The sequence below is a fragment of the Gouania willdenowi genome, chromosome 9 (assembly GCF_900634775.1).
Source record: "Gouania willdenowi chromosome 9, fGouWil2.1, whole genome shotgun sequence".
Classification (NCBI taxonomy): Eukaryota; Metazoa; Chordata; class Actinopteri; order Blenniiformes; family Gobiesocidae; genus Gouania; species Gouania willdenowi.
The window spans coordinates 42,876,794-42,900,018 of NC_041052.1; the positions used below are offsets into that span (position 1 = coordinate 42,876,794).

The 23,225-nt window shown below is 36.0% G+C and overlaps 2 protein-coding genes across 5 annotated transcripts in view; one reads left to right on the plus strand and one right to left on the minus strand.

Moving 5' to 3' along the window:
• The window catches only part of LOC114469568 (SWI/SNF-related matrix-associated actin-dependent regulator of chromatin subfamily B member 1), a 16,105-nt gene extending 12,526 nt beyond the window's left edge, over positions 1-3,579 (minus strand). Inside the window, exon 1 of the mRNA XM_028457180.1 lies at positions 3,493-3,579. Within this exon, the coding sequence (XP_028312981.1) occupies positions 3,493-3,576 (84 nt within the window). The 5' untranslated portion in view covers positions 3,577-3,579. The remainder of the gene's footprint in view (positions 1-3,492) is intronic.
• The window catches only part of LOC114469567 (nucleoporin GLE1-like), a 27,395-nt gene extending 4,435 nt beyond the window's left edge, over positions 1-22,960 (plus strand). For 2 of the 4 annotated variants that reach the window (XM_028457176.1, XM_028457177.1), the window contains exons 3-17: positions 5,056-5,160; positions 7,667-7,897; positions 8,085-8,249; positions 9,154-9,302; positions 9,375-9,435; positions 13,717-13,974; positions 16,155-16,374; positions 16,451-16,563; positions 19,362-19,574; positions 19,781-19,971; positions 20,040-20,169; positions 21,006-21,110; positions 21,199-21,281; positions 22,530-22,593; positions 22,825-22,960. In XM_028457176.1, the coding sequence (XP_028312977.1) occupies positions 5,056-5,160; positions 7,667-7,897; positions 8,085-8,249; positions 9,154-9,302; positions 9,375-9,435; positions 13,717-13,974; positions 16,155-16,374; positions 16,451-16,563; positions 19,362-19,574; positions 19,781-19,971; positions 20,040-20,169; positions 21,006-21,110; positions 21,199-21,281; positions 22,530-22,593; positions 22,825-22,893 (2,157 nt within the window). In that variant the 3' untranslated portion in view covers positions 22,894-22,960. Of the gene's footprint in view, positions 1-4,792; positions 4,941-5,055; positions 5,161-7,666; positions 7,898-8,084; positions 8,250-9,153; positions 9,303-9,374; positions 9,436-13,716; positions 13,975-16,154; positions 16,375-16,450; positions 16,564-19,361; positions 19,575-19,780; positions 19,972-20,039; positions 20,170-21,005; positions 21,111-21,198; positions 21,282-22,529; positions 22,594-22,824 lie in introns of those variants that run through there. The other 2 variants (XM_028457178.1, XM_028457179.1) reach the window with 2 other exon arrangements.
• The last annotated feature ends 265 nt before the right edge of the window (positions 22,961-23,225 follow it).

Here is a 23,225-nt window from a genome sequence, read left to right on the forward strand (position 1 = left end):
TTTAATGATTCTTTTTGAAATTAAAACAACTTCTACTTTCTCACATATAAATCTAGTTAAATCAAAATATTAAAAAAGGAAAAATATCAGATCTGGTGCATGTTGTCACTATATGTCTTTGGGGTCACCAGAAATTTGTGATATCAAAATGGGGTCACGACCTAAAAAAGGTTGGGAACGGGTGATCTTTTGTTTAAAACACAGATAGAAGTGATTAAAGCACAGAAAGGTATTTACTGTATTTCTCTGGTTCATTTGCAGAAGCAGTCTATCTGATTATATTAAACATAAACATCTTAATGCAGGGAGTCCCAACCTTGTTTAGATCGTGACCCCATTTTCATATCATTTTCTGGCATTTAGGAATTAGTTTTTGATCATCTTTGTTGTACTGTGTTACACATACAGTTTTTTCAGCTCAGATATTTGTTTTACTGCATTTTATTATTAATGTATTAATTAGATTCATATTTATCAATAGAATACAGCTGTTTAGATTGTTTTATTTTGAAAAAGAACAGTAATTATTTAATAATCAAAAATGTATTTTGATACAATATTTTTTTACTAGACATTTCATCACTTTTAAAATCCAGGGGACCACGACCCCAAGATTGAAAAGCACTGTCTTATGGCATGATTTTTATTAAAGTTCTGTAACACTTTTCACAGTCAGATCCATAATGATTTGTTGAACACAGCACTGTTGATGTTTATTAGGGCTGGGCAATATATCATGATTCAAGATATACCCAGTTTTATATTTTGGTGATATAGAAAATTGCAAAATTATTTATATCAAGATATATCTATATTGTTTTAACTTGTTTTGATTTTAACAATTAGATGGTACAAATCGCATCATACTAGTATTTAATATTATTCATACAGTACACAGTCAAACAGTGTCCTTTACAATTTTTCCATATTTCTGAGATGCAATTAATCGAAATTCAATTACGATTATTACACTCAACGATTAATTAAATAACATAATCGAGAAAAAAACAAGTGAACACACTAGAAAAAAAAACATTTTTTCCCATAAATATGTTTTAATATGGGCTTTTTCTTTTTAAGTAATACAATTTTCAATTATACTTACAGAGCAATTCAGTATCACTTGTTTTATACAAATATAGAAAACAAATATGAAAATGAGAAAAGAAAAAAGGACACAGAGCATTTCAAGTACATAGCTTCTCTTAGAATTTAGGAGGTATACATATCTACATATTGTACATAACTGCAAGAAATTCAAAGCTAAAACGTCAGAAACATCCAAGTTTTAAGTCAATAAATGGAAGAATATATTTTACATTGTTTTGTACAAAAAAATTATTTTTGGATTGACAAATAATCGTGATTTTATTTATGACTAAAATAATCGTGATTATTATTTTTTCTATAATTGAGCAGTCCTATGTTAAAATATGTATTTCAGGACTTACAGTTTCTTCTATTTCTCAGGACAGCATGTAAATAACATGTACAGTGGTGCAAAAAAGTATTTATTCAGCCACCAATTGTGTAAGTTCTCCCAGTTATAAAGATGAGGTCTGTAATTTTCATCATAGATAAACCTCAACTATGAGAGACATGAGAACAAAAATCAGAAAATCACATTGTAGGATTTTTAATGAATTAATTATTAAATCCCTCTGTAAAATAAGTAGTTGGTCATCTACAAACAAGCCAGATTTGTGTCTCTCACAAACCTGTAACTTCTCCTTTAAGAGGCTCCTCCTCCACTCGTTACCTGTATTAATGGAACCTGTTTGAACTGGTTATCAGTATAAAACACACCTGTCCACAACCTCAAACAGTCACACTCCAAACTCCACTATGGCCAAGACCAAAGAGCTGTCAAAGGACACCAGAAACTAAACTGTAGACCTGCACCAGGCTGGGTAGACTGAATCTACAATAGGTAAACAGCTTGGTGTGGAGAAATCAACTGTGGGAGCAATTATTAGAAAATGGAAGACATACAAGACACTGATAATCTCCCTCCATCTGGGGCTCCAAGATCTCACCCCGTGGGGTCAAAATGATCACAAGAACGGTGAGAAAAAATCCCAGAACCACACGGGGGGACCTGGTGAATGACCTGCAGAGAGCTGGGACCAAAGTAACAAAGGCTACCATCAGTAACACACTACGCCACCAGGGACTCAAATCCTGCAGTACCAGACGTGTCCCCCTGATTAAACCACTACATGTCCAGGCCCGTCTGAAGTTTGATAGAGAACATTTAGATGATCCAGAAGAGGATTGGGTGAAGGTCATATGATCAGATGAAACTAAAATAGAACTTTTTGGTAAAAACTCAACTCGTGTTTGGAGGAGAAAGAACACCATACCTACTGTAAAGCATGGGGGTGGTAACATCATGCTTTGGGGCTGTTTCTCTGCAAAGGGACCAGGATGATTGATCCATGTAAAGGAAAGAATGAATGGGGACATGTATCGTGAGATTCTGAGTGAAAACCTCCTTCCATCAACAAGGACATTGAAGATGAAACGTGGCTGGTCTTTCAGCACGACAATGATCACAAACACATCGCCCTAGCAACGAAGGAGTGGCTTCGTAAGAAGCATTTCAAGGTCCTGGAGTGGCCTAGCCAGTCTCCAGATCTCAACCCCATAGAAAATCTTTGGAGGGAGTTGAAAGTCCGTGTTGCCCAGCAACAGCACCAAAACATCACTGCTCTAGAGGAGATCTACATGGAGGAATGGACCAACATACCAGCAACAGTGTGTGAAAACCTTGTGAAGACTTACAGAAAACATTTGACCTCTGTCATTGTCAACAAAGGCTACATTATAAAGTATTGAGATCAACTTTTGTTATTGACCAAATACTTATTTTCTACCATAATTTGCAAATAAATTAATTAAAAATCCTACAATGTGATTTTTTTTTTTCCTCAAGTTTCTCATAGTTGAGGTTTATCTATGATGGTAATTACAGGCCTCTCATATTTTTAGGTAGGAGAACTTGCACAATTGGTGGCTGAATAAATACTTTTGTTGCCCCATTGTTGATGATCACTGAGTGTGTTCTAACCCAGAGCTTCCCCTAAACAAGCCACACTACAGAACTCACTCACACGTGCTGTCCCTTAGAGGAGAAAAAGACAAAAGTGGAACATATTGTGCAGCTGTTTATTGATAAATGTGTCTGTGCGACATTTTTCATCAGCAAATATAACCGACTGTATTGAGATTTATATCGCTATTTCAAGATATGAGTTTTGGTCCATTTCGTCCAGCCCTACTGTTTATCTGAGGTAGTGACGATGATGATGATGATGATGATGATGATGATGATGATAAACCCTCACGGCAGCAGTGAACCGTCGGTACCGGGCCTTTAATCACAGTGTGCTGAGCGCTGTCATAGCTAGCGTTAGCTTCTACAACTCTAACGATAACTCAGACCGAACCGAACCGGACCGACTACACCGGTACCAATAGTGAGAGTCTGACCTCAGAGCCGATCATGTAATAGTCTCCATCCTCCTCCAACTGGAATTTCACCGGCTTTTGTCCAAAAGTCTTGCTGAGCGCCATTACTGAGAGTCAGTGCCCAATCATTTCACGCTCCTGATCCTTTCGGATCCTTTCAGCGCATGCGCGAAACGCGTCTACATCCGGTCAGCTACTAACCCTAGAACTGTAACACGGTTCCACAGGTTTGCGTTTCATTACATTGTAAATTACATTTATTTTTTGTAGAATTTCCATGCGAATTACAATTATAAAATTAATTATCTGAACTATTCAAGTATTATTACAATAGCAATATATTTTTAAAATTACAATTATAATTATGTCAAACCTTTAATTATCAATTATGCGACCCAACCCTAATCATAGACATTACTAAACCTTTAACATGATGGTCATAAGGTGTTCTTACCGTAAATTATTAAAGTTAGATTTTATTGTTTACACAAATGCCTGAAAGGCAGGGTTAGGAAACGGGTAACGTCACTGCAGACTCCTCCCACCCTGCACACAATCTGTTTAAACTCCTCCCCTCCGGCAGACGTCACAGATAACTACGCCAAACAAACCGCCACAAAAACGGTTTGTTCCCCCAGACGGTTACTCTGATCAACACTCAACAGTCAAAGAGTGTCAGAGCTGTTGCTGTGAAATAACTCTGGAACTAAACATAACAACTCTGGAACTAAACATAACAACTCTGGAACTAAACATAATAACTCTGGAACTAAACATAATAACTCTGGAACTAAACATAATAACTCTGGAACTAAACATAACAACTCTGGAACTAAACATAATAACTCTGGAACTAAACATAATAACTCTGGAACTAAACATAACAACTCTGGAACTAAACATGTAATAACCCTGGAACTAAACATAATAACTCTGGAACTAAACATAACAACTCTGGAACTAAACATGTAATAACTCTGGAACTAACTGTCACTGAGAATGTTCATGTACATAAACATATATTATTTAATTTAAATGTTCACCTGCACTACTCATCACTGCACTATTATTATTATTATTATTATTATTATTATTATTATTATTATTATCTTGTTATATTATTTTATTTAGTTTTGCACATATTAGTCTAACAACTGTTTATATTTTTTCAAGTTGATAGTTATTATTTAATGTTTACATTATTAGAGAGAGCACAGTTCACCAAGTCAAATTCCTCGTGTGTATAGTATACATTACATGATCAATAAAGTTGATTCTGATTACGTTTGTCTATGCCCAATCCGATCACGGGCCTGATAGTTTCAAATCCTTTCAACGGTTCCGGTTTTGGTCACATGACTTCCTACTTGTACCCTACTTTACGGCAGTTCGTGTCATAGATATTTATAACTAAGGCTTTAAGTAAGCCCTTTATTATATATGTCTATGATTTGTGTACTATTTAAAAGGTCGAAACCTTGCTATTTAAAAATAATTAGAAATGTTTGTTTTGAGTGAATACCGATTGTGACACATCTTCACAGGTCTGATTATTATTCTTATTCTTATCTCCTGTTACGGTAGTTAATGATGCCGTCTGAGAATCAACGATGGGAAACACTGCAGGCCATAAAGAACTCACCCAAGGGGAGAATCAAAAGCGACCCGCACTGGTCGGACAGAGGCGAGGTGAGTGTTCTATGTTAGCATGTTAGCATAGCGCTATGCTAACATGCTAACACGTTTCCCGGTGTTTTGGCTCCACTGGTGTTCAAATAAACCGATGGTCAGCTTTTAACTGCTTCGTTAAGTTGACCAATGAACATATGTTGATTTCCAAAAAAGAGACACTTAGACCGACATCTTTATACTCAAAGTACTCTTCTAACTTGTAACAGCAAAATACAATATATTAGATAAAAAAGTTGTTAATGTTCATAAGGTTTAAAAAGCATAAAAACAAATGTACACACGTAAAAACTAGCTTCAGAAAAGCAGAACAACATTTATTCATCCAGAAATTGAATTTATTTGAATTATAACTGCCTACACTTTGTACGGAAGCTTATTAGGGCCAATTTTGATGGAGACAATAATTTTGGGCAAATCGAGATTAAAGTCGAAATTTCAAAAATAAGCTCAAAATACAATATGGTGATACAATTCAAAGGTTGACTAATGAAGTCAAATCTACAGAAGCTGACTAGGGCCAATTCACCATATATGACAACAAGCAGCAGATGGTGGCCGTGTATTGATGAATGTGTTAAACTATACTTTAATAACTAAGAGATTATTTATGTATCTTTTTTTGTTAGAGCAAATATTAGCGTTTATATTAACAATTTTTTCTAGATGCGTTCAGGGTCCCTGGGAAACCTGGATATTTTGATGAATTTGAAAAAATCCATCCAGACGAGAAGTAAAAGCAGTCTTTGATATTTGTGTCCTAAATGTTGTGTATTACATGTATATGAAAGATATTTATCTTTGTTCGTCAATGCTCTTACGATTGCTCTTGTAGACTTTATTATGCAGATAATTATGCAGAGCCTGAAGGTTCTAAATAATCAATTGGGTGTTGATCTAACCATATAATCATTTCTAAAATCATTGCTTATGACAAAGATAAGTGCAGCAGGTAAACATGTTCTGTTTCTGTCCAGTTTCAACATTTTGTTGTAATTTTCCACTCACAGCTATTGCAGCCTCACTTTTTTCCTTGGAATGGTCAATGCCATATATGGCATTATTGAAATCTTTGTGTAAACAGTTAAAAACTCACTTTTTGAATTACTTGAGATGTAATTTGTAACATTGTGATGTTGTTGAATAACATGTTGAAAAGATTATAACAGCTCAACCACACTTTATGTCTGAATTAGTTATTGGAGTCAGATTATACAAGAGCACAATAACTGATAAACGGATGATGTGAGTGAAAAGCATAAATTAACCCTGCACATGAAGTTCAAGGCTCTTCCTCTTTGATTTTGCTCAAGACTCTGTTCTAGGCATTTTTTTTAGAAGGTTGTGGTTTAGCCCGAGATCTCGTATTGAACTGTTTCCTGCACATCAGGTAAAATAAAAGGTCAAGTAAGAATTTGAACTGTGATCCTTCCTATTTAACAAACACACTGGAATAAGAATAGATTAAATTCCAACAAGCTGGACGATATATATCTCGATTCAATATATATCTTTTTTCTATTTTGTTGATATAGAAAATTATAATATCGCCTATATCAATATTTTTTTTATTATAACATATAGTTTCTAAACAATATTTTTAGGAGTGACTGAATTCACTAACAGCATGAAAAGTTCAGTTCAATAGATATATGAGTGCGTCCTAACGCAGACCTTCATCTAAACAAGTCACAATAAAGAACTCACTCACATGTGCTGTCCCTTTTAGGAGAAAACACCGTTTGTTAATAAATGTGTCTATGTGGCATTTTGCATCAGCACATTTAAACCAGAATTGTCTTTCTGGACAGACTTTATTTAAAGTAATATTATTGTGATTTATATTGTATATTAGGGCTGCATGATTATGGCCAAAATGATAATCACAATTATTTTTTTAAATCAATATTGTAATCCTGATTATAACCACAATTATTTATCATTTTAAGAAAAAAAAATCCATGTTTTTATTGCACTACTTTTAAACAAACAATATGTCTACAGTTTACAGTGTAAAATTAAGCTTTAAATAACAATTGTATTAAAATAATAAAAAATTAAAATAACCCAAGAATTTAAAATATACCAAGGCTAACTGAATAAATATATTATTACAGAGTGCAGAGCCCATATTTTAAATGTAATTATAGCCAATGATCAGGTTAATTTAATTGTGACAAAACTCGTGATCACAATTAAAATTCGATTAATTGTGAAGCCCTATCGTTTATCGCCATTTTGAGAAAAAACATCCAGAGATGAGTTTTGGTCCATATCACCCAGCCCTAATACAGAATAATACAACAGAAAAATAGTAAAGCCTCGTATTATCCGTTTCAAATTTTACTCATTTTAATTTCCCAGTATTCCCTTTAGTACTGTAACTAGTTACAATGCTGTCAAAGGTTGGTCTACAGGTAAAATAACGCTTTAGCTAAAATCATATCTTTACCTGGATGTACACACTGTTCTTCTGACTCATGGGTTCTCCTCTGTGTTCCTACAGAACATCCTAGCTGGCTATGTGGAAACTCTGTCCCTGTCTTTGAATGCTGGGCTAATATTGAAGAAGCTGAGCCCACCGCCCCCACCGGAGACCCCCTCCCTGGCCTCCAGCTCTGGATGCTCGACACCAGGGCTCTCACAGGGAGTCTCAACCTTTGTTGGTTCTAATGGAACCATTCCCTCCATCTCAAACCAACATCTGATCATCTCTGTTACAAAGGAGTCTGTGCAGGTTAGAACAGTCTTTCTCAAACTGGGGTACGCAATGGCTCTACACGGGGTACTTGAGAGAGAGAAGGGAAAATTAACAAATAAAAGCATTAAAAATATGGGGTTTTATAATGTTTATTTTTAGTTAGAAATGATCATCATACTAAATATTACCAGCAACTCATGGTGTTTTTAAAAACATTTCCCAGCCACAGGCCACAAGTGATGGATTAAAGCTGGGTTCTCCCCTGGAGGAGGGTAGAACCCCCACCTTCCTACCCTCCCCACCCACTCTACCCCTGCTGTCCCCCAGAGACATGGAGATGAATGGATGCATCATGGCTTTTGAGGAGGAACAACGTGAAAAGGCCAAGGTCAGACTCCAGGGTGTTTTACTTGTGTAATCTGAGCTGTGTTTAAATATCTACTGCCTGATAAGAATCTGCGATATGCTATTGTTTACGATATATCGTCATAAACATTCTCACCGTTAGGAATTTATCATCTCAACGATAGAAACAATAAATTCCCATGTTGGAAATAAGCGAGGACCACAGGTCATTTGTTTATTAAAAAGTCCCCTAAAAACCTTGTTCCACGATACAAAATTGCCCCAAATCTTTTGTCAACAACTTATTATTCTCTGCAGTGCTGTTCATGAGAGCTCCTCCGCGGTGTGTGCCACTGCTCCCGCCCCTCACACACACACACACACACACGTCACAGCCTCCCTAAAGCTGCCGTACAGCAGTACGTCATGGACCTGCTTGGTTCAGACCAGATAACCATCCAACAAAGTGAACCAGTCCAAGATCCTCCGTCAGATCCACCCAAAGTTCCACAAACACTGTGACAGAGAACGATTATCAACTGGAAACTGGACGAAAGCTAACTAAGCTAAGCTAACACACCGACACATCAGACTGGGCTAAGAGCTAACGCTAACCACTTCATATAAGAAATAGTCATCAAACCACTTTGTTCATGGTCACATTTAACACTTGAATGGAAGTATAAAAGCTAACATGTCACACGTCATGTGAAATTAATGTTAGCATAAATACTAATGTCAATATTCATCAATCCTAACTTGTAAAACGCAGTATTTTTTGTTTATATTTCATGTGCTTAAAGGAAAATATAGAGTCACGTATGCCGCAAAATTCGTGAACTGAAAAATGTAATTGACCCCAACTCTGTCACGTGACCTCAGTAGACTGTTCATTTATTTATTTATCTCCAGTTTTCAAATAAAAGCCTGCGTATGTGTTTGGTCAGGCGGCGGTCAGGAAGCGTCAGCAGCAACTGGAGGAGACGGTTCTAGCCATAGCCGCTGCTGACTCAGAACAACTCAAACGCATTGAGGAGCTGATGGAACTGAAGCAAAGACAAGAAAACCAGATGATGAGAGACTTGAGGGACAGAGAGTGAGTGTTTAACATCCTCTGGAACATGGTTGAGTTGTGGTTCATGTCATAAAGTCCGGTTCCACGTCACAGGACAAAGGAGAGCATGGGCCGTCAGGAACAGTTAAAGGAAGCTCATCGACACAGAATAAAGGTACGTTCACCATCACACGTTCACACTGTAAGTTTACCACAGGTACACGTCAACATCTGATCCTTTATTGAAACATCTATGACTTTTAATCTGACAGACTCTTTATTTTATAAAGAATATTCAAGGTCTGTGATAACATGTACACCACTGTTTCTCAAATGGGGGTACGTGTACCCCTAGAGGTACGCGATGGCACTACAGGGGGTACTTGAGAGAGAGGGAGAGGAAAATTAACAAATGAAAGCATTAAAAATATGTGGATTTATAATGAAAATTTTTAGTTAACAATGATAATTAGACTAAATATTACCAGCAATGCACAAAACAACAACAAAAACACACAAAATAAGAGAAAAATTATTCTGAATAATGAAAAGAACAACAACAAAATACACAAAATGACACACACACACACTAAGAGAGAAAAAATACCTACTATTACCAGCAACGCACAAAACGACAACAATGACACTAAGTTTGCTACAAAAATAACAGAAAAAGATACAAAACTACATGAGAAACAATTACTGAGAGAAAAATTTAAATAATATCAAAAACACACAAATGACAAGATAAATAAGAGAAAAATATACTGAATAAAAAAAAAAGAACAAACGACAAAATACACAAAACGATGAAAGAAATTATCTTGATTAGAACATGAACTGAAAATACAGACGTCAGTCTTGGTCTCACATGACTGTAAATGACTAAAACTATATAAATAAATCTATTCAGGAGCCACTAAATACTGTTTATTCACTTATTTACAAAGTTAGATTCTCTAAAATGTGTTTGATCTCTCATTCAGTCCATTATTATGATCTATTGATGTTTTTCACAGAATTCTGAGTAAAATGTAGTAGTCAGACATAAGGAGGACTTGGATTCAGAAATAAGAGAATTGTGTAATTGATCATAAATTACAATTATGGCATAATTGTAACTGTATAAATTTGTTCCTGTTATACTCATAATTGAGATCAGAAAATTGACTAATTGTCATGGAAATTCTATAAAAACTGTAAATTACAGTTTAATTAAACACAAACCTTGTGAATCATTTTACAGTTTTATGGCTTATACATATATAATTAACAATTAATAAAATGTTTAATATCAAATTTACCTGTCAGTTGTCTTGAGGATAATTTTACCATTTATAAAATATATATAAATCTATGGGTATAGTAAGATTAAAAACAGGCTCAGATGTTCACACCATAAATATTAATACCATTATTTATAATTAATTATGAAGCCTAACAAGGTAATCAATAGATGAGAAACTAATGAAATGATTATGTGTGTATTTTACAGCTGATTATAGACATGGGTCAAACTGACACGTTAGCATTAGTGATGCTAACAGAAAGCTAACAGGAAGGTTATGTTATTGAGTAAAGGCTCTGTAATTGTGATCAATTGTAATTGACTTTCAGGGGAAACATAATAATTGTAATTGGGTAAAATGTTGGTCAACGTAATGATAATTGAGTTGTGATTACAAGAGAACTAATGTTTTGGTTCCACACTGCCGGTCACGTGACGAATTGAGGAACGCTGTGATTGGGTGAGTGTGTCACGTGACGGCATGACGGAGGACAGTGAATGATGGATGTTTGTATTATGAAATGAACAAGAGTGAACGTATTGAAGTCTATTATAATGATGGACTAAGGAATATTTGTGTTCAGCAGGACTGTAAGGACAACGTTATTGCACTAGTTTCACAATGGTTACAGACTCTGATAGACAATGTATGTGATTGTCAAAATGAAGTCTATATTGTGGGAGACTTTAATATAGACTGGAATTCACTGCAGTAATAAGAATAAACTTTTATCCATTACTGATGCATGTGGTGTAACACAGCTTGTGACCAAACCAACTCAGATATGTTGTAGAACTGATGGAACTAAAACATCTACTTTGATTGACCATATCTTCACTAACTCTGGTGACCTTTGCACCACAGCTATATCTGTTCCATAGGCTGTAGTGATCATAACCTCATAGCTGTGGTGAGGAAAACCAGAGTTCCATAAAATAATTGTTAAAAGGTCATACAAACACTTTACTGAAGGTAGTTTTATTGAGGATGTCCGTAACATTTGTTAGGATGATGTATTGATGACTAATAATCCAGATGATGCAGTAGAAGCCTTTAATAAGATGTTTTCACAAGTAAGTGATAAACATGCTCCTTTAAAAAAGAGAACAGTCAATAAAGTAAGAGTGTGTTGGATTGATGCAGAACTTAAAGACTGTATTGTACAACGAGATGAGGCTAAAAAACTAGCTCTAATTATCAATCAGATTGGCAGGTATACAAAAAATTGAGGAATTACACAACTAAAATCAACAAAAAGAAAAGAAAATTGTATTATAGGAATCTGATCATAAATGAGAAACATAACAAGAAATTATGGAGTATCCTAAATAATATGATGGGAAGAAATTCTAAAACAACTCCATCATTTCTGAATCAGGGGTTCTTTTATTACAAAACCACTGGACATAGTTGATCAAATTTATTACATAAATAATAGTTTAAGTGATTGGCTAAGAGGTGATATGGGACTAACTAAATAACTCAAAAGCAGAATATTTAATAAGGAACAATATTATTGCAGGCAAGAAGTGCAAGTTGGAGTTTATTTATTAATGTTACTGTTGATAAATTACTTTTAGAATGTAAAGAAAAACCGTCTGGTGTTGATAATATTGATTCAAGATTATTGAAATTTGCTGCAAACTTAGTTGCTGTTCCTATTGCTCATATTCTAAATTGAAGTCTTAAGGGCGGGGTCTATCCACAGGCTTGGAGAATAGCAAAAATTGTGCCTTTACCAAAAATGCTACAGTTCCATTCTGTGGCCCTAACAGTAGACCAATCAGCTGTTACCTCTGAGCTAATTTATGGAGAGGATTGTATTTAAACAAATCCAAAAATATTTTTCCAATAACAATCTTAATACAGATGTCCCACATGTGTACAGAGCAGGTCACTAGACTGCTACTGCTATGGCTCAGATGACAAATGATTGGTTGATAGCATTAGACAACAAAAGCTTAGCAGGAGCTGTATTGTTGGATTTGAGCTCAGCTTTTGATCTTATAGATCTCAACATTCTGTTGAGGAAAACACAAGCTATGGCTTCAGTCCAGCAGCATCACTGTGACAAGAATGATTTAGAAAACAATCAGCTGTGGTATACCTCAAAGAAGCTGCCTAGGACCTCTCCTGTTCTCTATATATACAAATGACTTGCCACTAGTGTTACAAAAGTCAAAAATAGCAATGTATGCTGATGACTCAACCATTTATTCGTCACAAATTACGGTTGAAGAATTTCAAACTGTTTTAAAGGAAGAATTAAAATCAGTATTTAAATGGATCACAAATAATAAACTAGTTCTAAATATTGGCAAAACAAAAAGTATTGTTTTTGGAACAAAACATGCTGCGGGATGAACCCACATTGAGTCTTGTTGTCAAAGATGTAACTGTTGAGCAGATGTGACAGACCAGACTTCTTGTACTGAAATGACAATGAATTATCTTGGTCTAAACATATTAGTATGGTGGCCAGTAGAAAGGGGAGGGGCCTCTCAATGGTTAAAAGATGATGTCATATGTTATCTTCCAGTATGACTGCAGATGTTATAAAAATACTTGTATTGTCACAGTTAGACTACTGCTCAGACATGTGGTCATGTGCTGCTGTAACAAATCTAAAAGCTCTACAAACTGTTCAAAACAGAGCAGCTCGTTGTGCATTCAGTGAGAACTACTGTAAACTAGTGTATAATATACTATCATGGCTCAATGTGTAAGACAGACATACAGCTTCTTTAATGGATTTAACTGAATTATAATGTACTGTACAAAGAGTTACATTTTAGTTCGTTTGATCATTATTGTGAGAACCAACAAAGGAAAAAATACTGTAATGTATAGAACCATGTCTGGTTAGAACACTTATTTATGCAAACAGTAAATACCAATTTAAAGCCCTTTTGAAAAGGCATCTTCTCATGTATTAGTTTGATTAGGCCAGTTGTGTGACTAATGGTGGTCTAACTGATTAATTAATTAGTTAGTTAATTAATTAGTTAATTGTGCGTGCGTGTGGGGTGGGGGGGTTAACTGTATCACTTGGTGGTGAAAACTGGTGTAAATATTGTTTTGTGAGCAGCATGCTGGGTTGACTCCAGGAAGAATAGCTGTACTTGTCACAGCAAATGGAGATCAAAATAAATTAATTATAATTTCAGATATTGAACATGCGTGTCTGGGAGTCTGAGCAGCAGCGCGTCCGGGAGGCGGAGCTAGAGCGACAGAGGCAGGCTGAGGGCAGAGAGAGGCTGAATAACCTCAATAACATCCAGGAGGAGATTCTCCAGCTCAACCAGCTGCTGGATCCATCCACACACATCACAGAGCACCTGCTGGCAGGCAGCCTCAGCTCATACACCACCCGTGGGAACCAGCTGTGCTCACAGGTGTCAGAGGTGGTACACAAGACTGCAGAGGTCAGTTTGTCTTCTTCACTAGTGTTTATATTGACTTAAACTTAAACCGGGGTGCCCCCCGGGGTGGAACGAACCCCGGGGGGCACTACCTAATTTTTTTAGATTTTACATCAGTTACATATGTATATATACTGTATATATATATATAGAGAGAGAGAGATTCTTCAGGAAAAAGTTCTCTGCACAAACCTTGCAGTTTTTGAGAAGAATGATACTAAAGGTGGCCATTTTGAAAAAAGGAAAAACATCGGGAATTTTGCATTTCAAACTTGTTTATCAAATAAACCCAAAACTGCTGAATAACCACTTGAAGTACAAAATACACCAGTTTGAAATGTGTGATATAATAATGCATCACTATACCTGAAGTTGCTATGTAGGAACAGTAAATATGATAAAATTATGAATAAAACTTCTACTGTAGCTTTAACATCACCATTACTTCTCATTCTGTTATTCTAATTCAAAGGTTATATTTGAAGTAAAATCTGAATAACAAATAAAATTATGCCAAAAAATAATGTATTAAAAAACACTTTTTCAAAATAACACACTTAATGGTGAATTGTTAATTTGCATACACGAGCAGTAACTGCACTACATGTACATATTCACAGGAGTGATTATTGTAAACAAGATTTAATGTATATTTATTCATATTACATATATATGTCCTATATTACATTTATTATCATATACACATCACTAAATATCAATATCACTGTCCTCACTATCAGATTGACATGAAACACTATAATCAGCTGATCTCACATTGTCAGTAGGTCAGTGTCTGTAGGAAGTATGTATTACTATAGAAAAGTGGGAGGGGCCAGTAGCTTTTTCATGGATGGTTAAATGAGGTTGTGTTTGAAGGTGGGACGTCAGGAATGTGTAATTATTGTGATAATTATTGTTTTCATAGATTTAAATGAATAAATTGTGAAAAAGTAACACATCAGCATAAAGTTATGTCTGAGAAACACGTTTAGTGCTGCAGATATCAGATAGTTTTACGTCGATTAATCAAGTAATTGGATAAATTGCACTTTTGTGTTTGTAAACAACTATATCAATAGTGTTACGAAATATGAAAGACCTTAAAATGAGAAAGCAATTGTCAGTTATTCAACTTAACAGTAAATAAATATACCTGTGACCTGGCTGTGACCTGCTAACATTCTCGATGCTGATTGGTTGAAAATGGAGCTCAACAGTTGTATGTCTCAATGCACAGTTAATATAGTGCGCCAATAAATGACACTTTTCTCATTAACTGCAGGAGAATGTGTGAGAACTTTTTGCTTGGATAACTTTTATTAATGTTGAACATATTGAGCAAAAGAAAAAGTAGTGCCTCGTGTGGTGGAACCAAACTGAACCATAAAGCTCAGCTCAGCCTATATGTAATATACCGTTCAGTCCATGTTTGAGATATATCAGGTTTTATAGGGACAAAATGACCAGCAGGTGGTGCTGTAGAACCAAGCAAACATCCACTTTATGCTCTAAAGCTTGTTCTGGTGACACACAGGATCACCTCCAACATTGAACTTGTTCTTCCTTCAGCTCACTCAATTTCTTTTTAATATTTTCAGAACCTTTGGAGATATCCTGCTAACATTCTTCCATATTAAGTTAAGTTTAGCAGAGTACAAAAATACTTTTTCCAGCTTTTTGAACGTGTGTTAAAATGTATCAGTTCAACAACGTTCTCACGGTCAGGAAATTCCTGGAAAAGTCATGGAATTTGAAAAAAATGATTTTCCAGTCTTGAAAAGTCATGGAAAAATGTAACTGTTTTGGAAACATAACCTATTTTATTTTAATGTTTAAAATATGTTAAACCCCAACAATTTTGAGCGTTATCTCAAAGTGAAAGTGCTTGATCACGAATCACACATTTACACAAATTCACTCTCCGCCTCATTTATAAAACTGTGCGTAGGTCAGATGACTTCAGCTGGCCTACGTTAAAAACCAGGAAATGCAAACGCAAAAAAGATCTTAGCACTTCAGAACTATAAGTCATGGAAATTTGGTAAAATATTTAGGAAAAGTTTTGAAAAATCTTTGTGAAAAACGTGTGTGAACCCTGTATTAGGTTGTTTATAGAACATTTGATGTTCCACCAGAGTGTGTGTGAGTGTATTTAGGTTAAGCAGTGTGCTCTGTGGTTTCAGGGAGAGTTTCCTGGTGTGGAGGACATGATGGTGGCTAAGCAGGCTCTCCACAATATGAAGACGCTGATTCAGCAGATGCAGGAAGAAGCTGTAAGTGCTCAGGAGGAGAAAAAGAAACGTGGTGAGGAGGAGGAGCACAGGAAGCAGGTCGCTCTGCAACAGCAGAAAGAAGCAGAGAAAAAAGCTGCTGAGTCATCCAAAGAGAAAGCACAGAGAAAAGGTTTGAGTCACCAGTGGTTAGGCTGAGTTTATGTTGTATTGTAGACTGCATCATATCAATGACATGTTTGTTACAGGACTGCAGAACAGAGCAGATGGAAGCACAATGAAATGGTTCAGAGACCTGCAGACGTCATTGTCTCAGTGTGCTCAGTCCTTTGAGCAGCTCAGTTCTTCTCGTGATAAACAGGTGGGAAATGAACATAAAACCTGTTAAACCACAGACAGTTATACAACCCCTGGAAAAATGATGGAATCACCAGTGTTGGAGGATGTTTATTCAGTTGTTTGAAAATAAGGAAATCACAGACATGTGACAAAGCTGAAGTAATTTAAAATGGCAACATTCTGGCTTTAGAAACACTAAAGAAATTAAGAAAAAAACATTGTGGTAGTCAGTAACAATTGCTTTCTTAGATCAAGCAGAGGGAAAAATGATGGAATCATGAAAAACAAACCACTCCAACGCACCACTAGTACTTTGTTGCACCACTAGTACTTTGTTGCACCACTAGTACTTTGTTGCACCACTAGTACTTTGTTGCACCACTAGAACTAGTGCTTTGTTGCACCAATAGTACTTTGTTGCACCACTAGTACTTTGTTGCACCACTAGAACTTTGTTGCACCACTAGAACTTTGTTGCACCACCTCTGGCTTTAATAACAGCTCCAGTCTCTGAGTCGTGGACTAACCAGTGACACACAGAACTCTTCATCAATCCAGCTCCAGCTTTCTCTGATTCCTGTTTCCAGATCTTTGCAGGATGAAACCTTGTCATGGACCGTTTTCTTCCATTTCCACAGATTTTCAGTTGCATTGAGATCCAGACTATTTTCAGGCCATGACACTGACCCTTTGTGTCTTTCTTCAAGGAATGTTTTCAGAGTTTTTGCTCTATGATGGAAAGATGCATTATCATGTTGATAAATGATACATACCACTGAGGCGACTGTCCCTCACTTTGGCCCCTGGAATTCTCAGTGGGCTCCATCCAGACCTGCTTAGCTTCACAGATCTAACCAGATCAGCCAATCACAGGCTGGTATGGACACATCGTCAATGACTTGGAAATTTGCATGATTTTATCATAAATCTCATTGAAACGGCTCCAAACTAAAGTTCAGCATCATCACTTTGTCCAATGCAGATCAGTGATTCATCAGTGAATATGACTTTCATCCATCATTGCTCTGTAGCCCATTGGAACCTTGTTCTTTCTGTTTAGGTGTTAATGATGGCGTTCCTTTAGCTTTTCTGTATGTTGATCCCATTCCCTTATAGGTCACTCACAGACATTTTTAGGTTCCTCCCATTTGTTCTTCATTTGTTTTGCTTTGTATTTTCTGTTTTTAACACACATTGTTTCTAGTTTTCTGTGTTGACGCTTTGATGTCTTCCTTGGTCTACCAGTATGCTTGCCTTTGATGTTTGTACTTGGTCCAGATTTTAGACACAGCTGACTGTGAACAAACAACAAATTCTGCAACATTTCCCTTCTTTAAGAAGTTTGAAAATCAACTAAACTTGATTTATTTCAGTGTTTCTTGAAGCCAGAACGTTGCCATTTTAAATGTCTGTAGTTTTGTGGCATGTCTGTGATTTCCTTTTTTTCTACAAAATGAAACAACTGAATAAACATCCTCCAACACTGGTGATTCCATCATTTTTACCAGTTGTTGTATAACCAGCTCATTCATAGCCTCAACCTTGGCTCCAAGCCTATTTAGTTGTCCAAAAAATATGAAGGTACTAGATATGTTGTAGAATGTGGTGTGAACTTGTGTATTAAAAATCCTCACACGTGTGAAATAAATTTAATGTCACAAATGATGGAGAAAAAAAAACGTGAACCTGTAGATTTAAAATTTAAACCCAAAGAAAATATTCACATGATCTGAATGTGAAGTCACAGAAAACATATTCACACACGTGTAGACTATAGGGATGTAACGATTCACTCAACTCCCGATACGATGTTTTACAAATGAGACTGTAGACAAACAATGCAATTTAATTAAAAATAAATCCTGAATGAAATAAATAAATTGTACAAATTAAGAAACCTATTTATTTAAATTCTGGCTCTACAGTAAACTATGAAAAACTACATAATAGTTCCTTTTCTTTTTAAACGTGCAACTGAAAATGTATTTTGTGCCTTAACAATTGGACTTTAAAACAAATCTCATATCAAAGAAATATAATATAAATAAATAAACTATGGCTTTCATTCTCTCTCTCTTGTTTCTCTCTTTCCTGTCTGTGACCTTCTGACCGTAGATTTCACATGTTCTTCTTTCATTTTGTCTTGGAGAAGCCAACATGCTTCCACACATCTGATTTAAAACACGGTGGTGCGTCCTGAATTTCAAATTCTAAATAGATAGCGCTCTCTGCTGTTAAAAAAAGTACTGACATGTCTGTAGCAGAACAGATTTGTACCTGAAGAAATGTTCCACACATACAGGAGAGAGGAGGCATTTCTTCAGGTTCTAATCTGTTCTGCTACAGACGTCTCGCAAAATGCGTTGCACAACTGGAGCAGCGCAGATTTACGCTGGAATAGTATTTAGTGCATGTGTAGCGTCAGATCAGAGAAGTTTTAACCTCAGAGTTGTGGTTGTAAACGATAATTGATGCAAGTAATTAAAATACATGCTTGGTTACAAGTTTGCAGCTGTTTTAATCTGTGTAGATATTCTACACATTTGTGTGACTTCACATTCAGATCATGCATGTGTGAATATTTTAACAGGTTCACATTTTTTCCCATCATTTGTGACGTGTGGATATTTTATACAGAAGCTCACGTCACATTCTACAAGCTCTCCTTTTTTACAACATATCTACCTTCATAAAAAAACCATAAAATATGTTCACTTTGATAGGTATGAATATGTAGAGCAAGTTTATTGGTTTTCCATCAGAATATTTTTTTCTTCTGAAATGTAACCATAATGTCACGTCTCTCCTTTGATGATGCAGACCAAAAAGATAAAGATGGAGCTACAGAAAACAGCCACTACACCTGTGTGTCAGATCTCCCCCATCTCAGGATCTCTGCTTCGAGGAATCTTTGACAAGATTGATAATCTGCTGTCAGGACGTTCCACTGAGTGTGGAGGGAAGTCTGTGTCTACCTCACTTCATCCACAAGGACTGAACTTTGTTAGCTACAAGATAGCTGAGAAATTTGTGGTGAGTCTGTTTGAGATCAAATGTTTTATTATCATTTACCACACAAAAATGTGAAAGCACCACTAAAAAGTCTATTTATTATCCATTGATCAATTGGATAGAATATTAATTTACTTCAATATTTCCTCATTTAAAATAATTAGCAGAAAAAGGGAGCGATCTCTTAATTGTGTGTGTGTGTGTGTGTGTGTGTGTCCCATATATAGAGACTAGGAGAAGAGGAAGTAGCTTCCAACCATAAAGCAGCGTTCCCCATCGCTGTGGTGGCCAGTGGAATCTGGGAGCTCCACCCTAAAGTGGGGGACCTAATCCTGGCTCATTTACATAAGAGTTGTCCTTATTCCATCCCCCATTACCCCCCAATGAAGGACGGCATGTCAGTGAAGGAGTACCAAGAGTGAGTCTTTTAACACGTCACCACACACTGTAACTGTGTAGAAATAAAGTGAATGAATGTTTGAACAGGATTCTTGGTTACCATGTGGATGAGTCTGGAGTGGAGAACCAGGACCAGTTTCTGAAGAGAATGTCTGGAATGATCCGTTTATATGCTGCTATTGTCCAGCTGAGGTGGCCCTTTGGTTCTAAGCAGGAGGTAACATACACACATATACAGTAGAACTCTATAACATGGTTATTCCTTTTTAAAACCAAATCTAAATAACTAATAAACTTATTTAACTGACTTAAAACCAAATCAGAAACCAGACAAGCAACATTTTTCTGTTTTAAAATTCAACCTTGTTTTGTTTGTGAGATATTTACGGTAAATTAGAACGAGAACTAAAGTCCACTACACCTGGTTTCCCTCTCCAGGTCCAGGACCAGGTCTCCTCACACAATAGGACTGTTTAGGATTTATTTCATCAGTTTTCTGGTCCTGCTCATGTTTTCATTCAGTCTGTGGATGTTTTAGCTCGTCTTGTTTTATGGTGTTATGGTCCTAATAGTATCTAGATAATCTGGTGACTGACTATAGACTGTGAGGAACTATAGATGTTAGAACTTCTATTTGACACTTTTGCAAAAACCATTAAAAAAAACCCAGCTTTTTTATGGCGGTAAAAATATTTATTTCGCACGTTATAAATAACGTTAACAGCAGCTGTCAAAACACACGGAAGTTGATCACAAGAAACGAGGAGCACCAGTAGATTCATTACACCTCCTCTGGTTCCTTTAATCACAGACTGTATCGTGCATATTTTTCACAACATTCAATTTTTGTTTTGACTTATTAATGTATTAATAACGTCAGTAATGTCCTTCTTTGTCCTTTAGTAAAAGTCTCTGTGGTGAGATTAAAACATGAAGTTCTCGTCATAATTTCCCTTAAATATCCACAAATAAAGCACAGTTTATTTGTTATTTTGATTTGGTTTTAAAAAGGAATAACCAAAGAATGATGGTACATTAAATGTCCTGTTTCAGCCTGTTCCACATGGCCTCAACCATGGCTGGCGTTGGTTGGCTCAGGTGCTGAATATGGCTCCTGTGGTAGATATCACTGCTACTCTGCTGTACGACTTCCTGGAGGTAATAATAATAATAGAAATGAATTTTAATGGTACTTTTCATGTAACAATAGTCTGAATGTGACTGTATTTGTGTTTGCCTACATCAGGTGTGTGGGAATGCTCTCATAAAACAGTATCAGAACCAGTTCTGGAAACTGATTTTACTGCTCAAAGAGGAATACTTACCCAGGTAACTGAAACACTTCATTGACCATGAGGGACACCTTTTATCCTCTTCAACACAAACAAACCCGCTCCAGCTTCTGTGACTCTCACTGTAATCCTACAGAACTATAGAAGCTAAAACTGTAGCTAACACACATTCAGAGCTAAAGACCACAGCACACACACCAGGACATTATGGTCAAACTCAGCCTTTTTCAGTTTTCTGCTTCACAAAATAAACATTTGTTCTATAACGAGAGGGAGTTTTTCTTCCCACTGTCACTAAATGTCTGTTCATGTTGAGTTCTTTTTTCTTTCTTACTATGGATCATATATTTTGTTAAGCGCGCTGAGAGGACTTTGTTGTAATTTGCGCTGTATAAATAAAGTTGAGCTGAATCCACTGATATACAGGACAGGTATGTAACGTACCAAAACAATGTCACTAAATCAGAAAATACACAGCGGGAAAAAGTCAGCAGTGATGACAAATTGTGTCTTTCCTTTGTTGTTTCTAATTAAAAGTTGCTCCAATGTGCATAAAAGTCCATATTTTGATAAATACAAATTGTGTTGTCTGATAAATACCACCATTACAGATAAGTTGCCGTTTCACAGTCAAGAAATCCATCCAATGAGCACACAGCACTCGTTCATAAAATGGCCGGTCCTTCCTTTACCCAGCTCTGATTGGCCAGGACTAAAGCCCACCCTCATAGTGTTTGATATCACCAGTTTCTACAGGCTCTGATCTTTCCAACGCTGTGTCAATCTTTCTGATTGGTCAAAGCATTGCTTAATAAGAGCCTAATTTTTATTATCATCACCAAACTTGCTGCAGTTGATGTCCATACATTATTTAATTTATTCTGCTTTTATAGCCTTCAATAATGACAATTGACTTTATATTTGATGGATATCTAGTTTTTTTTTTTAGCGGACTACAGATTTCCCTCAATATCATATATTTCCATAAAATTCACATAATCTGTAACCACTAAGAGTCTTAGTTCAATCTGAACAAACATTAGACATGAAGGTCATGTAGAAGCTTAGAAGAACATTATTTGTTATTGGACTGTGATTGTAGGAGAAAAGTGGCTGGAGCTGCAGAGGTTAAGAGTGTGTGTGTGTGTGTGTGTGTGTGTGTGTGTGTGTGTGTGTGTGTGTGTGTGTGTGTGTGTGTGTGTGTGTGTGTGTGTGTGTGTGTGTGTGTGTGTGTGTGTGTGTGTGTGTGTGTGTGTGTGTGTGTGTGTGTGTGTGTGTGTCACAGGATTGAAGCGATCACCAGTATTGATCAGATGGGCTCCGTCACCAGACTCAAAGAGTTCATAGAGGTATGGATAGTTACTGTCAGTTTTCTAACCATTGAAATTTCCACGAGAAGAAAACCTTTTCCCTGTCATATTCATTATATTTGATCATTCAATAATTTTATTAATTACACTCAAGTAATAAGTTAATAACCTGCTTTAAATAACTCACATTTGGCCTCTTTACGTAACCAATCATGTTTACTGTGAAAAAGCTCCTGTGACTGTATGTAAAATGTATTTTTTCTTCCACAGGCGTCTCTGCAGAAGAAGAGGATAGACCTGCCCGAAGGTCACCTGACCTCATCATTCTGGAGGTTGTGATACAGGAAATACCTCCCAGCTGTGCAGACACTATTTTATTATCAATAAAAATCAGTTCTCCTTTTTATAGACTTTTATGATTTTTTTCATAAACACTAACACCAATGTTCTGACCTGGTACATTTTATTCTGCCACGCCCATCAGACTACTGAATAAAAAGGAGAATAACATGAAGAAATATTTATTTGTTCTGCAAATGCAGAAATTCAATATGCTTTAATAAAAAGCAAATATAATCAATTGTAATGGTGATATTCCAGCAAAGATTAATTCTTAATAAACTTATTAATTAATCCAAGTGTTTACTGATCAAAACACAGCAATTTATTAT